The 19,189-nt window shown below is 34.9% G+C and overlaps 1 protein-coding gene across 1 annotated transcript in view; it reads right to left on the bottom strand.

The window, feature by feature from the left end:
* Syn2 (Syntrophin-like 2) overlaps nucleotides 1-19,189 on the bottom strand; it is a 203,265-nt gene that overhangs the window by 37,587 nt on the left and 146,489 nt on the right. The window contains exon 12 of the mRNA XM_090377381.1: nucleotides 5,057-5,128. Within this exon, the coding sequence (XP_090233507.1) occupies nucleotides 5,057-5,128 (72 nt within the window). The remainder of the gene's footprint in view (nucleotides 1-5,056; nucleotides 5,129-19,189) is intronic.

The raw sequence follows: 19,189 nt of genomic DNA, 5'->3' as shown, positions 1-19,189 counted from the left end.
GGAGTTCTCCCAGGGTTCTGTGTTGGCCCATTGTTGTTTTCTATATTTATCAGTAATATCGAAGAAGATATCAGGCTTAATGTCCAAGTTTTTAGACGATATGAAGGTTAGCAGAGTTGTTAATGACAGTAAGCTACTGCAACAGGATCTAGAAAAGTTGGGCAGATGGGGTGAGAAGTGGCAACTGAAGTTTAACATTGACAAATGCAAAGTACTGCATATGGGTAGTGGTAACCCCAGAGTAATGTACTGTGTGGTACTACACTAAGGATAGTGGCAAATGAAAAAGACTTGGGTTAAAAAGACTGCAGTTAGATATGAAGTTTTCTTAGCAGTGCAGACAGGCTGCCAGAGTAGTTCATGGGGTCTCATCAATGGTCTTATCATATACAGGAATTCTCCTAGCAAAGAAAAGGATGTGATTATCCCTTTGCATAAGACAATGGTCAGGCCACACCTTGAGTACTGCATTCAGGTCTGGAGGCCTAATTTTAGGAAGAATAGAGAGTTGCTTGGGCGTGAACAGAGAAGGGCAATAAGAATGGTGAGGGGAACGAAGGGGTTCTCTCACCAAGAAAGGCTTAAGTTTTGCAAATTGCAGCAGCTGGAGACTAGGCACCTGCGAGGTGATCTGATTGAGATGTATACGGTCTTGAATAGGTTGAGCATGCTGAATTCTGATGGGAATCTTCTGCTTGCTCAGGTTACGACCTGATGGGGCATAGATTCAAATTGAGGAAGGACAGTTGCAGAACAGATGTGCAGAAATTTGCTTTTAGCCAGTGGGTGGTTAATTGCTGGAACAAACTTCCATTTGTCGTTGTGGAAGTTGATAACTTAAATAAATTCAAGGAGGAACTGGACAAACTTTTAGAGGGAATAGATGTGTGAAATAGTTATTTTTTTTTTGGCTGATGCTATGCTTGCTTAGCATACGCTTGCTTTCTCTTGCATCACATGCCTCTATTCTATTACTATATATCACAGTTTACATTTATATATTTCAATGCATTTCAAAATGTTTCACTTTTTTTTTTCCTAATTCATAACAGAGACTGCTGCACACTAATATGTGAAACACTAGGCAAATTTAAAAAATGTTTCTTTCATTCATTCTTAAACTCATTTGTTAAATGTTTTTCAAGAAAAAAACTAAACTTCAAAGTTTGATTTGTTTAAAAGATAAAGCTAAAACAGTTACACTCTTCTTAATTTAAATAAACGGTTTTCTACTGAAATGGAATTTGTTGGATGAAGCAGTTATTTAGTTTAAAAGATTGTATGATTAGAATAGAAGAATCAGTATGTAATTCAAGTATATTTGTTATGTCCTGCTTGTCAAAAGAAGTTAAATTTTCAGAAACATATGTGTTATGTAAATAAAAAGGAATTATGTTTGATTTGAGACTTCTTGGAACACCAGCACAATTGTGAACTTAACAGTGTAACATATTGGAAGGTAATCAAAAAAGCCAGAACTAATTATGGTGGTAAAGGGTAACCCAAATTTAACTCAGAATTAAAAGTTTAACATAGGAAATTGGTGCAGTAAGAATGTTTCGAATTTTTTTTTTTTTTTTGGAAACCACAACACACTGAGCATTTAACTTAACTTTGAAAGTAAAGGATTGAACAAAATATCTGCACTAAGTCAATTATAGGAAAGTCAAGAGAACATAACCATAACAAGGACTTGTACAGAGGATATTTTGAAAAAATATCCTATGTACTTGTAAATATGCTCTTTCACAATTAAAAAAATATGGCATCAAGGATATTCATTAGAGGGAATAAAGTCTCTATAAAAATGGAAAATCTGAAGTGAGGATTGAAAGAAGCAAAGAAAATGGTTAAAGCCTGAGTGAGGCAGGTCAGCATCTTACTGCCACTTCTTTTTATAATTTTTACAGACCATTTAATAACAGAATGCAAATTACTAACATTTAATGCAGATTTTTAAAAATTTGAGTATTCTATGTTAAGAAATTGTGTGTGTGTGTGTGTGTGTGTGTGTGTGTGTGTGTGTGTGTGTGTGTGTGTGTGTGTGTGTGTGTGTGTGTGTGTGTGTGTGTGTGTGTGTGTGTGAGAGAGAGAGAGAGAGAGAGAGAGAGAGAGAGAGAGAGAGAGAGAGAGAGAGAGAGAGAGAGAGAGAGAGAGAAAAGGATTTTTAAAAAAACGTATATAAAATGCATATTTCTTTTAATTTTTTATGTATAATTTGAATAAAAATACATAGCACAGCAAGTCTTTTAACTTTACTTACAACTAGATACTGATGCTGCTCGCAGATATATAAATTCCTTAAAAAAAAAAAAGGAAACAAAAACATCTGTTTTAGTTTCATTTTTGAAACAAATAAAATCAAAAGGAATGCTTGGTTGAAACCTGAAATATTATATTATTTTTGTATGCCTAAGAAAAAAGTTTACTTTTAAATCAGTGGTTGTGGCATCCAAAATGTAGCAAAAATGGTGGTAGACCAACGTCTTTTTTAATTTCTGAACATTTGGGTTTTTGAAATTCATTTAAATAGTGCCAATATTTCATCTTTTCTTAACAAATTGTGGTACTTATTGTATGTACTATTTTAAGTTAAATTAAAAATTTTAAAACATGCTACGTATTTTACATCTTTTATTTTCAAAAAATAGTCATTATATCCATTGTTCGTAAAATATCATTAGGTTAATGAGAAATTCGCCGAGATGAGGATGCTAAAAAGAGGGTTGTTATAACGAGCTTTGACTGTATATTCAATACTATTGGTTACTTTTGTTTGCAAATTTATTTCGAATTTGGTGTGTTCACAGCACATGAAATTTGAAACTCCTCACAGTGTAGTGAACATCTTGAGAGAATACAGCATTTTGTACTGCTGTCTTTATTATGTGAAAACAATTAATAAATCTTTCAAAAAAAAAATAAATAAACTAGGGTAAGATGATCGATACATACTGAACTAGGGGAAGAAGGAAAACAAGAAACCTGAAACTAAACAAACAGCACTGGTACTTGTTCAGTACCACACCTTCAAAGCAAAAGTTGCAAAGGTGGTGGCTAGTAGCCTGACAGGTTCTTGCAAAAAAAAAAAAAAAAAAAAATCACTTCAGAAACTATTGGAGTAAAATTCTGGCTATATTTAGGAAGGTATAAAGAATTTTAGATTTTTATATCATTGATTAATGGTTAATGCTGGAATGTTATTTTCAAGGTTTACTTATCAGATGACCTGACATAATCTCTGGGTTAAGGCAGATCATTTGAAGTGGGTGAGAAAAAACCGATTTTATAATGGATATAAAAGTAAAATTTGGTCAGATTTTCTCAAAAAAGTGAACTGTATTAAAAAAAAAATTCCAATTGAATCAGCATGCAAGCTCTACAAAGAATAAAGGTATTAAAAAAAAAAAAAAAAAAAAAAATTCTGAAAATCTGAAGCAAAAGTTTGACTCAAATTTTGCCTACTTTGTCTACATCTTGTATATTTTCATCTTTGTAGAGCTCTTAATTTGTAGACCATTTGAAAAAAATTGTCTAATCCACTCTTCCCTTTGTTCTTGGAGAAAGAGGGCATTAATCAATCAATCAATTCCTGACAAATCTCCTGTATGCAAAAATTGTGTAGGACTGGTTTAGAACTCAGCAGTGGAAGCTGTTTTCCGAAACATAGCTGATAATTTTTCAGGGCTAGTAGTAGATTAAACTACCAGTATTTGTAGCAGGTTTGCTGCGAACATGATTGTGAGACAGTTGTGTGCTAAATAAGCATGTAAGCCCAAATATCCAATTTTTGAATGACTCTTAAATTTTTGGAGTCCAAAGATGAAAATGATAAAAAAAAAAAAAAAAGTATTCATTATGCTAACCAATACTGCCCCATAGATGGTAAAGTCAGCAAAATCACTGCAAGTGTTCTATTTGAATCTGACTCACATAATTTGTTTGGCACACCTTAGAAGTCACCAGTGCAGAAAAGGTAGGATGCATTTTCAGATGTGAATATTATTATCATCTCTATGGTGCAAGGAAGCCCGAGGCCTCGTTGCACCAGTCAAAAAAAAAAAAAAATTACCATCAATAGGAATTCTTCTTATCCAACTCTCCTAGAATACCGATAAATTACGAATGATGAATTAAAATAATTTTAAAACTCAAAATGTGTTCCTCACCATCAGCGCACGAGTAATTCAATACCCCAGGATTGCAGTCGTAGACCCCAACCCAATCCCAGAAATATCAAAACCCCATGTAATCTCTCGTGATGGAAGACATTATGTCAGAAAAACATGGGTTAAAAATATAAGTTGGAATATGAAAAATAAAAAATAAAACAATGAAAAATAAAAATATAAAATCCACTAAAAATTTCCTCCTTTATTTTAGTGGATTTTATATTTTTATTTTTCATTGTATTTTAAATCTTATTCAAACTTATATTTTTAACCCGTTTTTCTGGCATAATGTCTTCCGTCACTAGAGGGTTTGATATCACTTCCATCACATGGGGTTTTTTTTTATATAGTTGGTTTTGCAGACCAAGAGGAAGGTGGATTAAATGTGTCATGCAAGTGTTGTACGGAAGTGGCCCTAGTCCAGCCAGGGCTAAGAATCTAACAAGAAATAGAACAGCATAAAAAGAAAACAGGGAATGGAAGTCTGATGATACAGCAGGACTGACACTATCACATTGACCTGTATGTACACCCAACAGCTATAAAATATTTGGATGATGATGATGATGATGGTTGAGTAGCAAAATTTTCATTATAATTCTGAATAATTACAATTTGAATAATACTTTTGCTTTTCTGTTCCTTCTTTTAGATTCTCACTTCCCACCATTCTATATATTATATTATAGTTGGTGATGAAAAGGCTCTTTGAAAAAACTGAACTGGAATGAAATGAGAGCTGCATTAATAAGTTATAGGAATTAATGGCATAAGCTCAGTAATACACCTGGTGATGACTGCTACCCTTGATTAAATCATAATTAATGGGCTAATTAATAAAAACCTTTCCTAATAACCACCTACCTATAACAACAAGCACTTACCTTCAAACACCTGAGCATTGACTGATAAACTCTATAGATACAGGAACAACTGATAAAATCCTGTAAACCACTCTGTGGGAAAAAAGAAAATAAATATTTTATTAAGGATAACAGATTTTGTAATATTTTTCCTAATTATTATTAATATTAAATATTAGAGAAAATACAGTATAATATAATATAAAAAATTAAACAGTTCAAATTTTAATTCTAAAATAGAGCTTAAAATGAAATTTACAATAATCCAAAGTTTTAAATAGTCTCTTGCTAATTAATGGCCAGATGAACTAATGATAAGAATAGAGGAGGAGAACAGAGGAGAAAAAAGACATGGGATGCATATAAATTATTTGGTAATACAAAGCCAGCATAAATATAAAATAGTCTGCAATCAAGTCACAAAGGATATTAGTGGTCAGGAGCAGGAGTGCAGTGGCACACGCTCTTTGAGTAGACCGGGGTTCAAGCCCCTGACTGCTAAATACGTCGATCTGCCAACCCGCACTGGACCAGTGTGACAGATTATGGTCCATTTCCCTCAGTATGAATTTTTGAGGAGACTTCCATCCTGTAGTGGGTTGATAATGGCTGCAATTTACTTTTTTTTACTATTAGAACTAGATGATGATATGCTGCCTGAGGAAATGTAGGAAAATACAAAAAGCATTATTAAGGATTCAGCAAATAGATACATTAGAGAAAGGTCAAAAATCAGGAAGCCATGGATTACAGAAGTCACTTTTAAACTTATTGAACAGAGAAGAAAAAACACAGGGTGTACAAGGAAACAAAGAATATCAGGAACTAAGCAAAGTCATTAAGTGCTGTTTAAGCCAGGACAAACAGGATTATATCAATCAAAAGTGTGAAGAAATCAAATACCACAATAAACAAAACAACACTAAGAAGATGTATGATGTATTTAAGTCCTTAAGACAAAAGTTCCGACCAAAACTTATGTACTTAAGGACACCAAAGGGGAAATTTTAACAGAGGAGAACACAATTAAAGGAAGACGGAAAAAGAATACTGTGAGCAGCTGTTCTGAGTACCTGCTGACACTAATGATTTGCCACCCCCTTTTCAATAGTATGATCATGAAGCAGTTCCACCAAAGGAAGAAGTTGAAAAGCCATCAGAACTGACATGTGGCAAGTCACATAGAATTGATGAAATCCCAGTGGAATTGATTAAAGCTAGAGGTGTGAAGGTGCCAAGTTTTTTCATAAAATGATTGCAAAAATTTGGGAAACGGGACAGTAGCCATCAGATTGGAAGAAATCCATTTTCATTCCTCTACCAAAAATTACAGGAGTATTAACCTAATTTCTCATGCTAGCAAGATTCTTCTTAAAATCATATTAAACAGAATCTCAAGATAACTTGAAGAAGAAATGCCAGAAGTGCAAGCAGGTTTCAGAATGGGCAGAAGAACCAGAGATCAGATCTCAAGTCTACGACTGATTATTGAAAAATGCAAAGAATTCAATGTTCCAGTCATTTTGTGTTTTATAGATTATGCAAAACCATTTGATTGTGTTCAACATGAGAAATTATGGGACACGATGACTAATATGGATTTCCCAATCCACATAATTCAGTTGATTAAGCTACTGTACCACGAACAGGAAGGAACTGTGAGAACCAACATGGGAAACGCAGACTTTTTCACAATAGGTAATGGTGTCAGGCAGGGCTGTATTTTGTCACCTTTATGCTGAAGATTCATTAGCATTAGTAGAGGCATATGATGCAAGAGGGGCTTAGAGGGGAACAGGTATCCTGTGTGTTATCAAACATTCAGCCTAAAACACTGATGGATCCAATATCTCTCTATTACAGAAGATTTAGGAGAAGTCCGGTTGGCCTGCCTCCCTAAAATCCACTCATGCACACCTTCTCGATGGTAAGCCCTGTTACGTCACTTAGGTGGCAACGAACGTGTAGAGTGGTTCTCTTCAAGATGCCTGGTCAGCATGAAGAGGAAAAGACCAACCCCTCCAGCAATATGAAAGCACAACGAAACAAATGGCCCTCAGTCCCCAGCAGCTTTCACTCTCCCTCTTACGGCAGCGAGAGGATTAGAGTGGAAGCAGAGGGTGCTAAGAATCTCTGGGTACGACCAGGCTGCCATGCACGGAAACTGAACTTGGCCTGTTATAACGTAAGAACACTCATCGGTGAAGACAGGATATTAGAGCTGGAAAAGGAATTAGAAAATGTGAATTGGAATATCATCGGTTTGGCTGAAACAAGAAGAAGAAATGAATCACTTATAAGTTTATCAAGTGGAAATCTGCTGTACACCAATGGAAACAGTGAAAGGAGTGAAGGTGGAATTGGGTTTCTGGTCCATAAAGATTTTAAAAACAACATTTTGGAATTCAAAAGTACATCACCAAGAGTGTCAAGACTAATACTCAAGATTTCTAAGAGATACAAGCTAAAGATTATAATGATTTATGCACCAACATCGAGCCATGATGATGAAGAGGTTGAAGAAATGTACACTGAAATTGAGAGTCTTCTAGATGAGCAGAAAACCCACTACACAATTATTATGGGAGACTTCAATGCTAAGGTTGGAAAAAGATAAAACAGCACAGAAAGGGGAACTATAGGAAATTTTGGAATTGGTGAAAGAAATGAAAGAGGTGAAAGACTTGTGGAATTTGCAGAATCTCAAGGACTGTCAGTAATGAACACTTTTTTCAAGAAAAGGGTGAACAGAAAGTGGACATGGAAGAGTCCAAATGGATTAACTACTAATGAAATCGACTTCATCCTCACTAACAGAAGATATATTGTGAATGATGTCACCGTCCTGAATAAGGTAAATGTTGGAAGTGATCACAGAATGGTAAGATGTACACTTGATATAGATGTAGGAAAGGAAAAAACTGACTCGAGTAAATAATACAAAGGTCTTTGAGATAACAGAAGAGGAGAAAAAGCAGTATGTACTGGAACTTAAGAACAAGTATGAGCTTCTGCAGACTGCTGAGGACCAAGATATCGACGAGGAATATTACAACTTTTTGAAAGTCATAAAGCCCAAGAAACCTATAGGGAAAAAGAAATCCAAAGAAGAAAAAATTAGTCAAGAAACACTTGTCATGATGAACCGAAGACGACAAATGAAAAGCAAGAAAAACACTGACAGGGAGAAAATTGAGTATACTGAGTTATGCAAAGCCATTAGAAAGAGACTCAGAGAGGACATAAGATGATTTAACACAAGAAAAGTAGAACAAGCATTAAGGGAAAACAAAGGATTTAAATCAGCAGCCATGAGCAGTAATACAGAAAGACAAATGATACTGAAACTGAAGAATAGCGATGGTGTACTTATAAACAGCAGAGAAGGCATAATTCAAATAGCAGAAGACTACTATAGAGAATTATACAAGGAGCAGGGGAATGATGCCAGCAGTGGGGAAGATGGATTGCAAAGTAGCAACACATACGACATACCCAATATTCTTCCTGATGAGGTAGAACATGCATTGAAGAAAATGAAGAATCAGAAAGCCCCGGGGGAAGATGAAGTTACTGTAGAGTTGATAAAATTGGGAGGAAGAGGCATAACACAAAAACTGGCAAGGCTCTTCACAAAGTGCATTAGAAAAGGTGTGACCCCTAAGCAGTGGCATAATGCAATCATAGTTTTGCTGCATAAGAAAGGAGATAAATCAGAAAGTGGAAATTATAGACCAATTAGCTTGTTATCCCACATCTACAAGTTGTTCACAAGGGTCATTACTAACAGATTAGAAAGAATACTGGATGAGAATCAACCGAAAGAGCAAGCTGGCTTTAGGACAGGATTCTCAACTATGGATCACCTTCATGTAATATCACAGCTAATGGAGAAAGCAAATGAATATAAAACACCACTATGCCTGGCATTTGTGGATTATGAAAAGGCATTTGACTCCATACATCATAAGGCAATGTTTCGGGCACTGGAAAGACAAGGCATTGATACCCCATATATTATGATTTTGATAGTATGAATCAGAGCTGTAATACTCAATATGTTCTACGTTGATAATGATATTAGTAAATTAATAAGAGGAGTTTACCTCAATATAGTACGTGGAACACTTCCGTATGATACCCTCCAGAAATTAAAACGGAAAAAACGAAAAAATCGACAACTTACCGGTACATTAAAGTAAAATATAAATAATTAAAGTAAATTATAAATAATTAAATAATCAATTTAATTAATGAATTAAATAATGAATTTTCATTCCTGTGATCACGACAGTCGGTCGAAAAGCATTGTCAGCTTCAGGAAGGAAAATCGTTTTGAATATTTTCGTTAGCTTCTTTTAATTGCGTTAATTTGAATTTTAATTGTTTTGAATTGATTTTGAATTGTGTTAAATTGATTATTTAATTATTTATAATTTACTTTAATTATTTATATTTTACTTTAATGTACCGGTAAGTTGTCGATTTTTTCGTTTTTTCCGTTTTAATTTCTGGAGGGTATCATACGGAAGTGTTCCACGTACTATATTGAGGTAAACTCCTCTTATTAATTTACTACTATTATGATTTTGAAGAAAATATACGAGAGTGCTACCTCCTTTATTAGACTAGACAAAGACAGTAGGAAATTTAAAATTGAGAAAGGAGTTCGACAAGGAGACACAATATCTCCGAAGCTGTTTACTGCTGCCCTTGAGGAAGCTTTCAGAAGATTAGACTGGTCGCAGAAAGGAGTCAATGTGAACGGAGAGTACCTAAACCATTTACGATTTGCAGATGACATTGTGGTCATAAGCCATGATCCCAAAGAATTAGAGGAAAATCTTAATCAGTTATGCACAGCTAGTAAGGATTTTGGACTAAAGATGAATATGGCTAAAACAAAAGTAATGATGAACAAGTATGCCACAGAAAGGGAAATAATGATTGAAGGAGCAGTAATTGAAAAGGTGGAGCCATATACTTATCTGGGACAAGTTATTAGCTGTAATAATGATAAATGGCTGGAAGTCAAGAGAAGAATAAATTTTGGATGGATAGCATTCAGGAAATATAGTCACATACTGAAGAGCAATATCCCAGTTTGTCTGAAACGTAAAATAATGGACCAATGTATACTCCCCACCATGACTTATGGAAGTGAAACTTGGGCACTCACCAAAAGAATGGAAGAGAAGCTGAGAACCACACAGCGAAGAATGGAACGAATCATATTGGGAATAAGACTGTTAGATAAGAAGAGAAACACATGGATTAGGCAACAAACTCAAGTAAAGGACATTCTTATCAAAACTAAAGAACTAAAATGGTCTTGGGCAGGACACATAGCTCGAAGACATGATGACAGATGGACTAAGAAAATAACAGAATGGTATCCAAGAGGAGCTAGAAGAAAACCTGGAAGACAAAGGCGGAGATGGATAGATGAAATTCATGAGTTTGTGGGTAGTAAATGGATGTCCAGTGCTCAAAACAGAAGGAACTGGAAAGTTGCTGGAGAGGCCTTCATCCTGCAGTGGATTGAAAATGGCTGATGATGATGATGATGCAAGAAAGCAAGCTTATGCAGCATCAGCCAAATAAAAAAAAAAAAACTTCCACTACACCCCCTCCATTCGTTTGAAATACCTGTCCAGCTGAGCCTTAAATTTATTTAGGCTATCAACTTCCACAACAAGGAATGGAAGTCTGTTCCACCAACCAATTACCCGCTGGCTAAAGGCAAATTTCTGCACATCTATCCTACATCTGTCTTCCTTCAATTTGAATTTATGACCTCTCAGGTAATTATTCTGAGCAAGAGACAGAATGCCATCAGAATTGAGCATGCTCAAACCATTCAAGGCTTTATACACCTTTATCAGATCACCTTGCCGGTGCCTAGTCTCCAGACACTGTAATTTGCAAAACTTAAACCTTTCTTCATAAGAGCAACCCTTTGTTCCATTCACTAATCTTGTTGCCCTTTTCTGTACTCGTTCCAGCAGCTCTACATCCTTCTTGAAATGAGGCCTCCAGACCTGTATACAGTACTCAAGGTGTGGCCTGACCATTGCCTTATACAAGGGAATAATCACCTCCTTATCCCTGCTAGAAAAATTCCTGTATATCATTGACAAGATACCATGAGCTACTCTTGAGCCCGTCTGCACTGCTCTGAAAACTTCATATCTGCCTGCACAATTATCCCCAGCTAGCAACCCAAAGGTCGTGGGTTCGAATCCCGCCTCGAGCTTGGATCAAAGTACTGCAAAAACATTGGTATGTGCATTATGGCTACAGAAGCCGATACGCCAACAACTACCAAAAAAAAAAAAAGAAAAAATTATCCCCAGGTCCTTTTCATTCTCTACCACTGTCAGAGTAGTACCACAGAGTTGATACGTTGCTCTGGGATTGCTGTTTCCCACATGTAGTACTTTACATTTGTCAATGTTAAACTTCATTTGCCACCTCTCAGCCCATCTGCTCAACCTTTCCAGATCCTGTTGCAGCAGCATAGTGTCAGTAGTGTCCTTAACAACCCTGCCAACCTTTGTATCATCTGCAAACTTGGACATTAAGCTTGATATACCATCATCAATATTATTTATAAATACAGAAAGCAACAATGGACCCAACGCTGAACCCTGAGGGACTCCACTAATAACATTAGTCCACGATGAGCAGTGTCCATTGATTATCACTCTCTGTCTTCTCCCCCTCAACCACCCCTTTATCCATAGCAGCAATTTGCCTCCAATGCCACAGTGCTCCAATTTGTGCAGCAGTCTTCCATGTGCAACAGTATCAAAAGCCTTTCTATGATCCAAGTACTGGTGACTCCCACTTAACGCTGATAATTTGTTCTGGAAAATCAGAGCACTAAGTGAATCCGCGCTAAGCGAGCGCAGAATTCCTATAAGGTAACATATGTATTTGTGAGTTGCGGTCGGTGCCATAGGATATTTCCTAATCAATAACAAACGGTAGTGAAAAGATGAACAAATTTCGGTCAAAATATTTAATATTCAAATATTTGTACATATAAAATATTCTGCATTACATATGTATAAAATTATATGGCAACTACTTACATATCAAAATTAAACTTACAATTCCAATTAAAATCATGAATTTAATTGATCTAAATTGATTTAATTTAATTGATGAATTTAATCATGAAAAATTTGTCGATTTTGGGTTGAACTTTGGCTCTCTTCCAAATAAACTAAAAGGGATATTAATTTTAAATCCCCCGCAGCATTACCACCCAACAATAAAGTCAACCGATCATTTGCCACTTTGAAACCTGGCATGTTTTTTTCTTCTTTCAATATGAAACTTCTTTTAGGCATTCATTTCCAGAAAAGTTCTGCTTCATCTATGTTAAAAACTTGTTGAGAAGTATAACACATAATACCCCTCTTCAATAATTTTAACAAGTTCTTTTTTGAAAGTTTCGGCTCCTTCTGCACTTGCGGCTTCTCCCTGGATTTTAAATCTATTCATCCAGTTACTAGTTTTAAATAGTTCCACATTTTTTTTTTTTTTTTTAGGCGAGTTTTCTTCAGATAATCATATTGGCTAATCTCTCTCTCTCTCTCTTTTTTTTAATAATATTTAACTTAACTGAATTCTGCATTGGATATTATCTTCAATAAAATTAGTTAAAGTCTTTCTATTTCAATCCTAATAGCCGGCCTAGCCCAAGTTGCTTGCAGTGGAACCGCTATCTTTCCCGCTGCTAAAATTAATTCTTTATTTTTTTTTATAATTGTTCTTACAGTTAAACTTGCAAGTCCTAAATTATGGCACACATCCGCTTGTCTTTGACCCGAATCGATTCACTTCAAAACGTCTAATTTAATTTTCAAATTCAGTCTTTTTCTTACATTTATAGTCTTCATACTGCGCTCAGATGTTGTTGTTGCTTTTTCATTCTTATCGGCCATTATTAACTCTTCGAAAATGGAACTGCGTTGGTTGCATCAATTATGATGCAATGTTCAAGTAAACTGTTCATTTCGCACGATGTCTAATACGGTACTGAGTGATGACTAGCCTTCGGATAAATGCATATAACGCAAATATTACAAACTCCATCATTTTTTAAAATGTTGATCTCGGAACTACGTAACAAGTCACTGTACTGCAATTAATTTAGGTGCAAGAAAATTTCACTGAGCGTGGGAAAATTTCTCAAGTCGGTGTGGGAACGTTTTAATGCTGTTTTGCTATTCATTTTCAAGCTATCGACTCCATCAAATGAAACAATTTTGTTAAATATGCCAAAAATGCAATCTGTAAAAGGATGTTATAGTGATCTGTGACAGCGTTATAGTCAGATTCGGGTTATAATATAAGAACAGCGTTATAGCGAATCAGCGTAAAGTGAACCGCGTTATAACGGGGGCCTGCTGTATATAATATCAAAGTTATCCCTTGCATCCAGTTCTTTTGTGACTGCATCATAGTATCCAATCAAATTGGTCAGGCAAGACTTCCCCTTAACAAAACCATGCCGTTCCGAGCTATAACTGAAGTCTTGTATAGATTATCCTGCAGTGCTTCTTTAACCAGTGCCTCCATTAATTTTCCTGAAACAGAAGTTAAACTCACAGGTCTATAATTACTTGTGTCAGCCTTTGACCCTCCTTTGTGAATTGGGGTCACATTTGCACATCTCTAGTCTATGGGTACCTCCCCCGAGTCCAAGGAAGCTCTCATAATTATGGCTAAGAATTTGCTTACTTCCTTTGCTGCCTCTTTTAATATAACTGGATAGATCCCATCCACCCCAGGTGCCTTTCTTGTGTTTATCTTCAACAATTTCTCCTCCACCTTACTCTCAGTTATTACAAGATTATCTAGCTTACTGCCAGAGTTGAATACACCTCTGGCATTCCCCTCACTGAATAACTCCTCATGTGTGAATGTCGATGCAAAATATTCATTTAGTTTGTTAGCTACCTGAGCAGGATCATCAACAGTTGAACCATCGATATCAAGTGGACCAATCTGATTCATCCCCTTCCTTCCTTCCTTCTAGAGTTTACATAAGTAAAAACTCTTTGCTGTTTTTCTTTGCATTACTTGCCAAAGATTTCTCGTAATCTGCCTTCGCCTGCCCAACCTCCTTTGTAACTTGGTTACAGACCAGCTTATATCTATCATAGGCTTCTGTGTCACGTGTTAATTTATATGTATCCCATGCATTTTTCTTCTCTGCCATATGTCTCATTAGTTCACCTGACATCATGTGTGAAGCTTTTGATTGTTTGTTATTTGGTTTTTAGGAGCATTAGCAACTAAGGCCACATTGCTCCGGGGATATGCGGTGGTCATTTCCCTGACTTTTCCGCATTCTCCTTATTTGGTGGTCATGGGCTCGAACCCCGGTCTGATCAAGAAGCGTGTGCTATGCACTACTGCTCCTGCCCACCTGGCTATGGAAGCGCCTGAAGCTTTTGAAGATTTAGAGACTGGCATCAAAATTGGAGGACTGAAGATAAACAACCTTCGTTATGCAGATGATACTGTGCTAATTTGCAATTCTAAAGATCACCTTAAAGGAACTCTGAGGAGAGTATGTGAAGCAAGTAAGAAAAAAGGATTGTTTCTGAATGTGTAAAACTAAAATTATGGTGATTAGTGATAATCTGGGTTCCAGTAAAATGAAGGTTAATGGGCAAGATATCGAAGAAGTTGACGAATTTGACTACTTATGGTCAAGAATAAATAAAAATAGTGACAGGCAACTGCTAAAACATTGGTCACTGATCTGACAAAATTATGGAGATATCAAGATCTGCCCCTAAAGACAAAACTGATAATCGCTGACTCGTTAATTTTTCCAGTTGCCACTAATGGATGTGAAGGATGGAATCTGAAAAGAGTTGACAGGAAGAAAACTGAGGCGTTTTCTTCTGTGACTGGAAGAGAATGGGTGATTGATAACAGCTTGGAGAAATTCATAGGTCCACTGGATAGCTATCTATGTGTGAGAAGGGAGCCAAATAAGTAGTTTGTTTTGTTTTATTTGATTTTATTATTAATTAATTAATTTATTATTTTTTCTCTTCTTTTTGGGTGGTGCAGCAGAAGTCCTATATGCCACTATGAGAAATATAAACTTGAAAAGATAGCAATTTTATTTTGAAGGTAAACTGCTTCATCAACTTTGCATGTGAATTTCTTGCTTGTGTGCTTCCTGTAACCAAATTTTTACCAATCGCCAAAAGAGATATACCTCAATTGTTGTTCATGGTTGTACAGTTTGAATGCAGTAGTGTCATGTAATTATGACAACCAATGAGAGACATATTACATGGTTTGATTATCATTGAACTTTTCAGGCACATAGTTGACATTGATGGTCACATATAATTTAGTGATGGTCACATATAATTTACAATGACCAAAAACAACCACCCTAAATGAAGTTCAGGCCTTTTGAGTAAATTGCTAGATCATTAGGATTTTTTAATGCAAATTTTTTTATAAAAGTGATGAATTTTTGAGAATTCTAGATTTATGAAGATTTATATTACTTTGTACTTACTTGTATGTATTTGTACCTATAAGTTGAATACTTGTATTTATTATTTTATATTATTGTTTAATGAAACTAAACATTGTTTAAATTCAGTAAAGAATTTGAGCAATGAATTTTTTTACTGAATTTGAAGAAATTCAGTAAGCATCATTTTAAAATGTTTATTACTAAGCACATGTGCATCCAAATCTTAGGAAGGCAACTTTCTGCCTTTTTAATAAATAAATAAAATAGTATTAATATTAGTATTAGCCATGTGGTGCAGTAAAACCTAAGCTATGTATTAGGTTTACAAAATACAGCAATAACTAAGTTCCAATTTTCTAGATTTATGCAGTTCTACTATATATCAATGAAATATCAATTAAAAAACAAAAGGGCAGGAACCTTTCAAAATTCTCACTAATAATCTCTCTATACATTAAAAACGTTTTTCTCGTAGTAATATTTATTGGAGCCAATGGGAGAAGAGGGCAGGGCAATCACTACAAATATGCAGGTAAATAATTATATAGGTTATTTCTTGATTAGATTTTGATCAGTGCATTATAAAGTTAGTATATTAGTATAATGTTATTACACAAATAACATTATACAATAAAAAACTGTACAAATATTTGCAAAATACTAAACTATTTACAATCATACCTCTACTTTCGTTAAATGGATGTAACACAAATGGGTTACTGGGCAGAATCAGGCACTTCCTGTTGACAATGTACAGCGTGTACGTGGGATGCATGCCAACACTCAACACATTGCAAGACAATTGCCCCCATAACATTCACCAACCTCGTGCACGTGCTTCACTGTCTAATATATGACCACGTCCGGCATCATTTTGTATATTAATGTCAGCTGGTGAAGGGACCCATTGTCCCGATATAGTTTGTTTATTTTTAAATAGTTTAGTATTTTGTAAATATTTTGCAACAATATTCCTCATGCATTATGGAACCCGAAGCAAAAGCCATTTTCCTAAGTGACCTATGTAAATGCATGTAAATAATTACATAGTGGTATTTATTCGACCTTGAGAATGCCACGTGGTGGGTTTGTTGTTGTTGTTGTTGTTTGTTATTTTGGTTTTTAGGAGCATTAGCAACTAAGGCCATACTGCTCTGGGATATGCGGTGGTCATTCCCTGACCTTTCCGTATCCTCCGTATTTGGTGGTCATGGGCTTGAACCCCGGTCTAATCAAGAAGCGTGTGCTATGCACTGCTGCTCCTGCCCACGGAGGCGCCCACGTGGTGGGGTAGCCAATGGGAGAAGAAGGATGTGGGGCATGTGGTACAAGTGGGTGGGGAAATTACATCAGTACAAATGCACAGGTAAATAATTAAACATAGGTCATTTCCTATTAGATATTGATCGGTGCTTTTCAACAGGTGTCTCTTTTACATAGAAAAGATTTGACTTACTCTGTCATACCTCTACATTTTATGTAGAAAGGTGTGTGCAGGGTTGGCGAGCAAAGCCCCCTAGTAATAACATTAAAAATATTCTTACAGATACAAATAAACTCCATAAGATTCTCTCTCTCTTTATTTATTTTTGAGAGTAAGTTTTATTTTTAATCTCAATACAATTCCGAGGCAGCCAAGGGAGTTTAATAATTTTTTGGTAGCTAATAACTTCAGCAGCACAGTTAATAATGACTCAAAACCATTTTTTTTTTTTTTTTTTTTTCTGGTAGTGTACATATTCAATCTTGTAACATGTACAATTGTGGCCATGCATGTCACTCCAAGACCACAACCAATCCACGGGCAAGTTAGTAAGAAAGTTTCTGGATTTGACAGTAATATCACTGTTATAATTTAGGAGACTGATAAAATTCTAACCATAGAATTACAAAAAACTTGCATGTGTAAATAGCACTTGTAAGTAAATGACAACAACAGACAAACAAGCAAAACATAATAAAAATTAAAAATACAATACTGAATAGAAAGTAAAGAAAAAAGACAAAAAAAAAAAATAAAATAATAAAATAAAAATACAATGTGCAACTCAAAAAGCCAAGTTAGTAAAAGAAAGTAAACTAACTAGTGTTACACTATGCTGCAAGTTGTGGGTTGGCAATTATAACATATTGCTCATCTTAAGAAACTTTCCCAAGCAGCACATATCCTAGCATGAGTTTGAGTAACACTGGAAAACATAGCTTGGGAAGCTATGGCAAAGTTTTCCATGATTATATATTACAATGGCTATTATAGAAATTTATAAATTTGTGATTTATAAAGAAAAAAAAAAAAAAAAAAAAGAAAAGATACAAAAAATAAAAATTAAAATACAAAAAGCCAAGTTAGTAATAGAAAGTAAACTAATTTAATGGAATGTTACTAGTGTTACACTATGCTGTAAGCTGTGGGCTGACAATTATAACATATTGTTCATCTTGAGAAACTTTTCCAAGTAGCACATATCCTGGCACAAGTTTGAATAACACTGGGAAATAGCTTTGGGAAGCTACGAAAAAGTTTCCCATGATTATTTAAGTTACAACACCCACTATGGAAATTCATAAATTAGTAAATTATAAATAAACTTCCATAGTGGCAGTCAATAGTAGATATCACTTTTAGGGATCATCTTGACAGTGAAGAAAATCTATCTACCCAGCAGTAGTGGCAGGTACCCTGACAAATAACCCTCGAAAATAACATTTCCATGTTAACAATTAATCAATAATTAAAAATCTGAACATTTTTCTACCTTTCTAAATACAATCACTCTTTTACTGCAATAGTTTCTGAAGTAATTTTTTTATTGTTTTCATACAGAAATTGTAAGTGAGGACCTGTCAGGTTACCTATCTGACAGGTCCTCACTTACAATTCTTTGTAACTATTTGGCTTTTTTGCTTGAAGAGTAGTATATTTTTTAGTTTCAGATTACCTGTTTTTCTTATCCCATAGTTCAATAAACATCTATATTTGTATCCTAGTTGTTTTTGAAAGATTTATTATTGTTTCCATGGAAAAAGATGATTATATGAAACCCAATATTCTCTCTAGATGGCCGCTATGCTGTGGGAAGCAAAACGTAGTTACAAATTTTGCATACTGTGAAGTGCACCAAATAAATTTTGAAATAAACCTGAAAACAGATGCAACTAATAGTATTAAATATACATAAGTAGAAATATATGTACATGTTTGAAATTTCATGCAATTAGTGGTCTTTTAAATTGGAGAATGGAAGAAAATAAGAGATTGATGTTTCTATTTTTATGTCTAAAATATTTTTTGAAAGTTTCAGCTGAATAAATTTTTTTGTTTTTTTTTTGAAAATAAAGGTGCAAAACACACAGCATGTTTTAAAATTTTTAATTTTTTATTAAAACTTAAAAAATGCACACAATAAGTACTTTACAATCTATTAAGAAAAAATGAAATATTGGAACACTGCTAAAACAGAATTCAAAAAACCTAAAACCTAAAACATTTTCAAAAAACCTAAAACCTAAAATATTTTTAAAAAATTAAAGAGAAAGTTTGACACATGTCAGGTGACCTGCTACCATCTTTGTTACATTTTGGGCAACATCACTGTCAGGTTAGGACTGAATTTTTGAGAAAAGACTGG

This window comes from Mastigoproctus giganteus, chromosome 7 (assembly GCF_048544385.1).
Source record: "Mastigoproctus giganteus isolate SK-2022 chromosome 7, ASM4854438v1, whole genome shotgun sequence".
Taxonomy (NCBI): domain Eukaryota; kingdom Metazoa; phylum Arthropoda; class Arachnida; order Uropygi; family Thelyphonidae; genus Mastigoproctus; species Mastigoproctus giganteus.
Note: the sequence above shows the minus strand (reverse complement) of the source record. Positions and strands in the feature narration are given on the sequence as shown.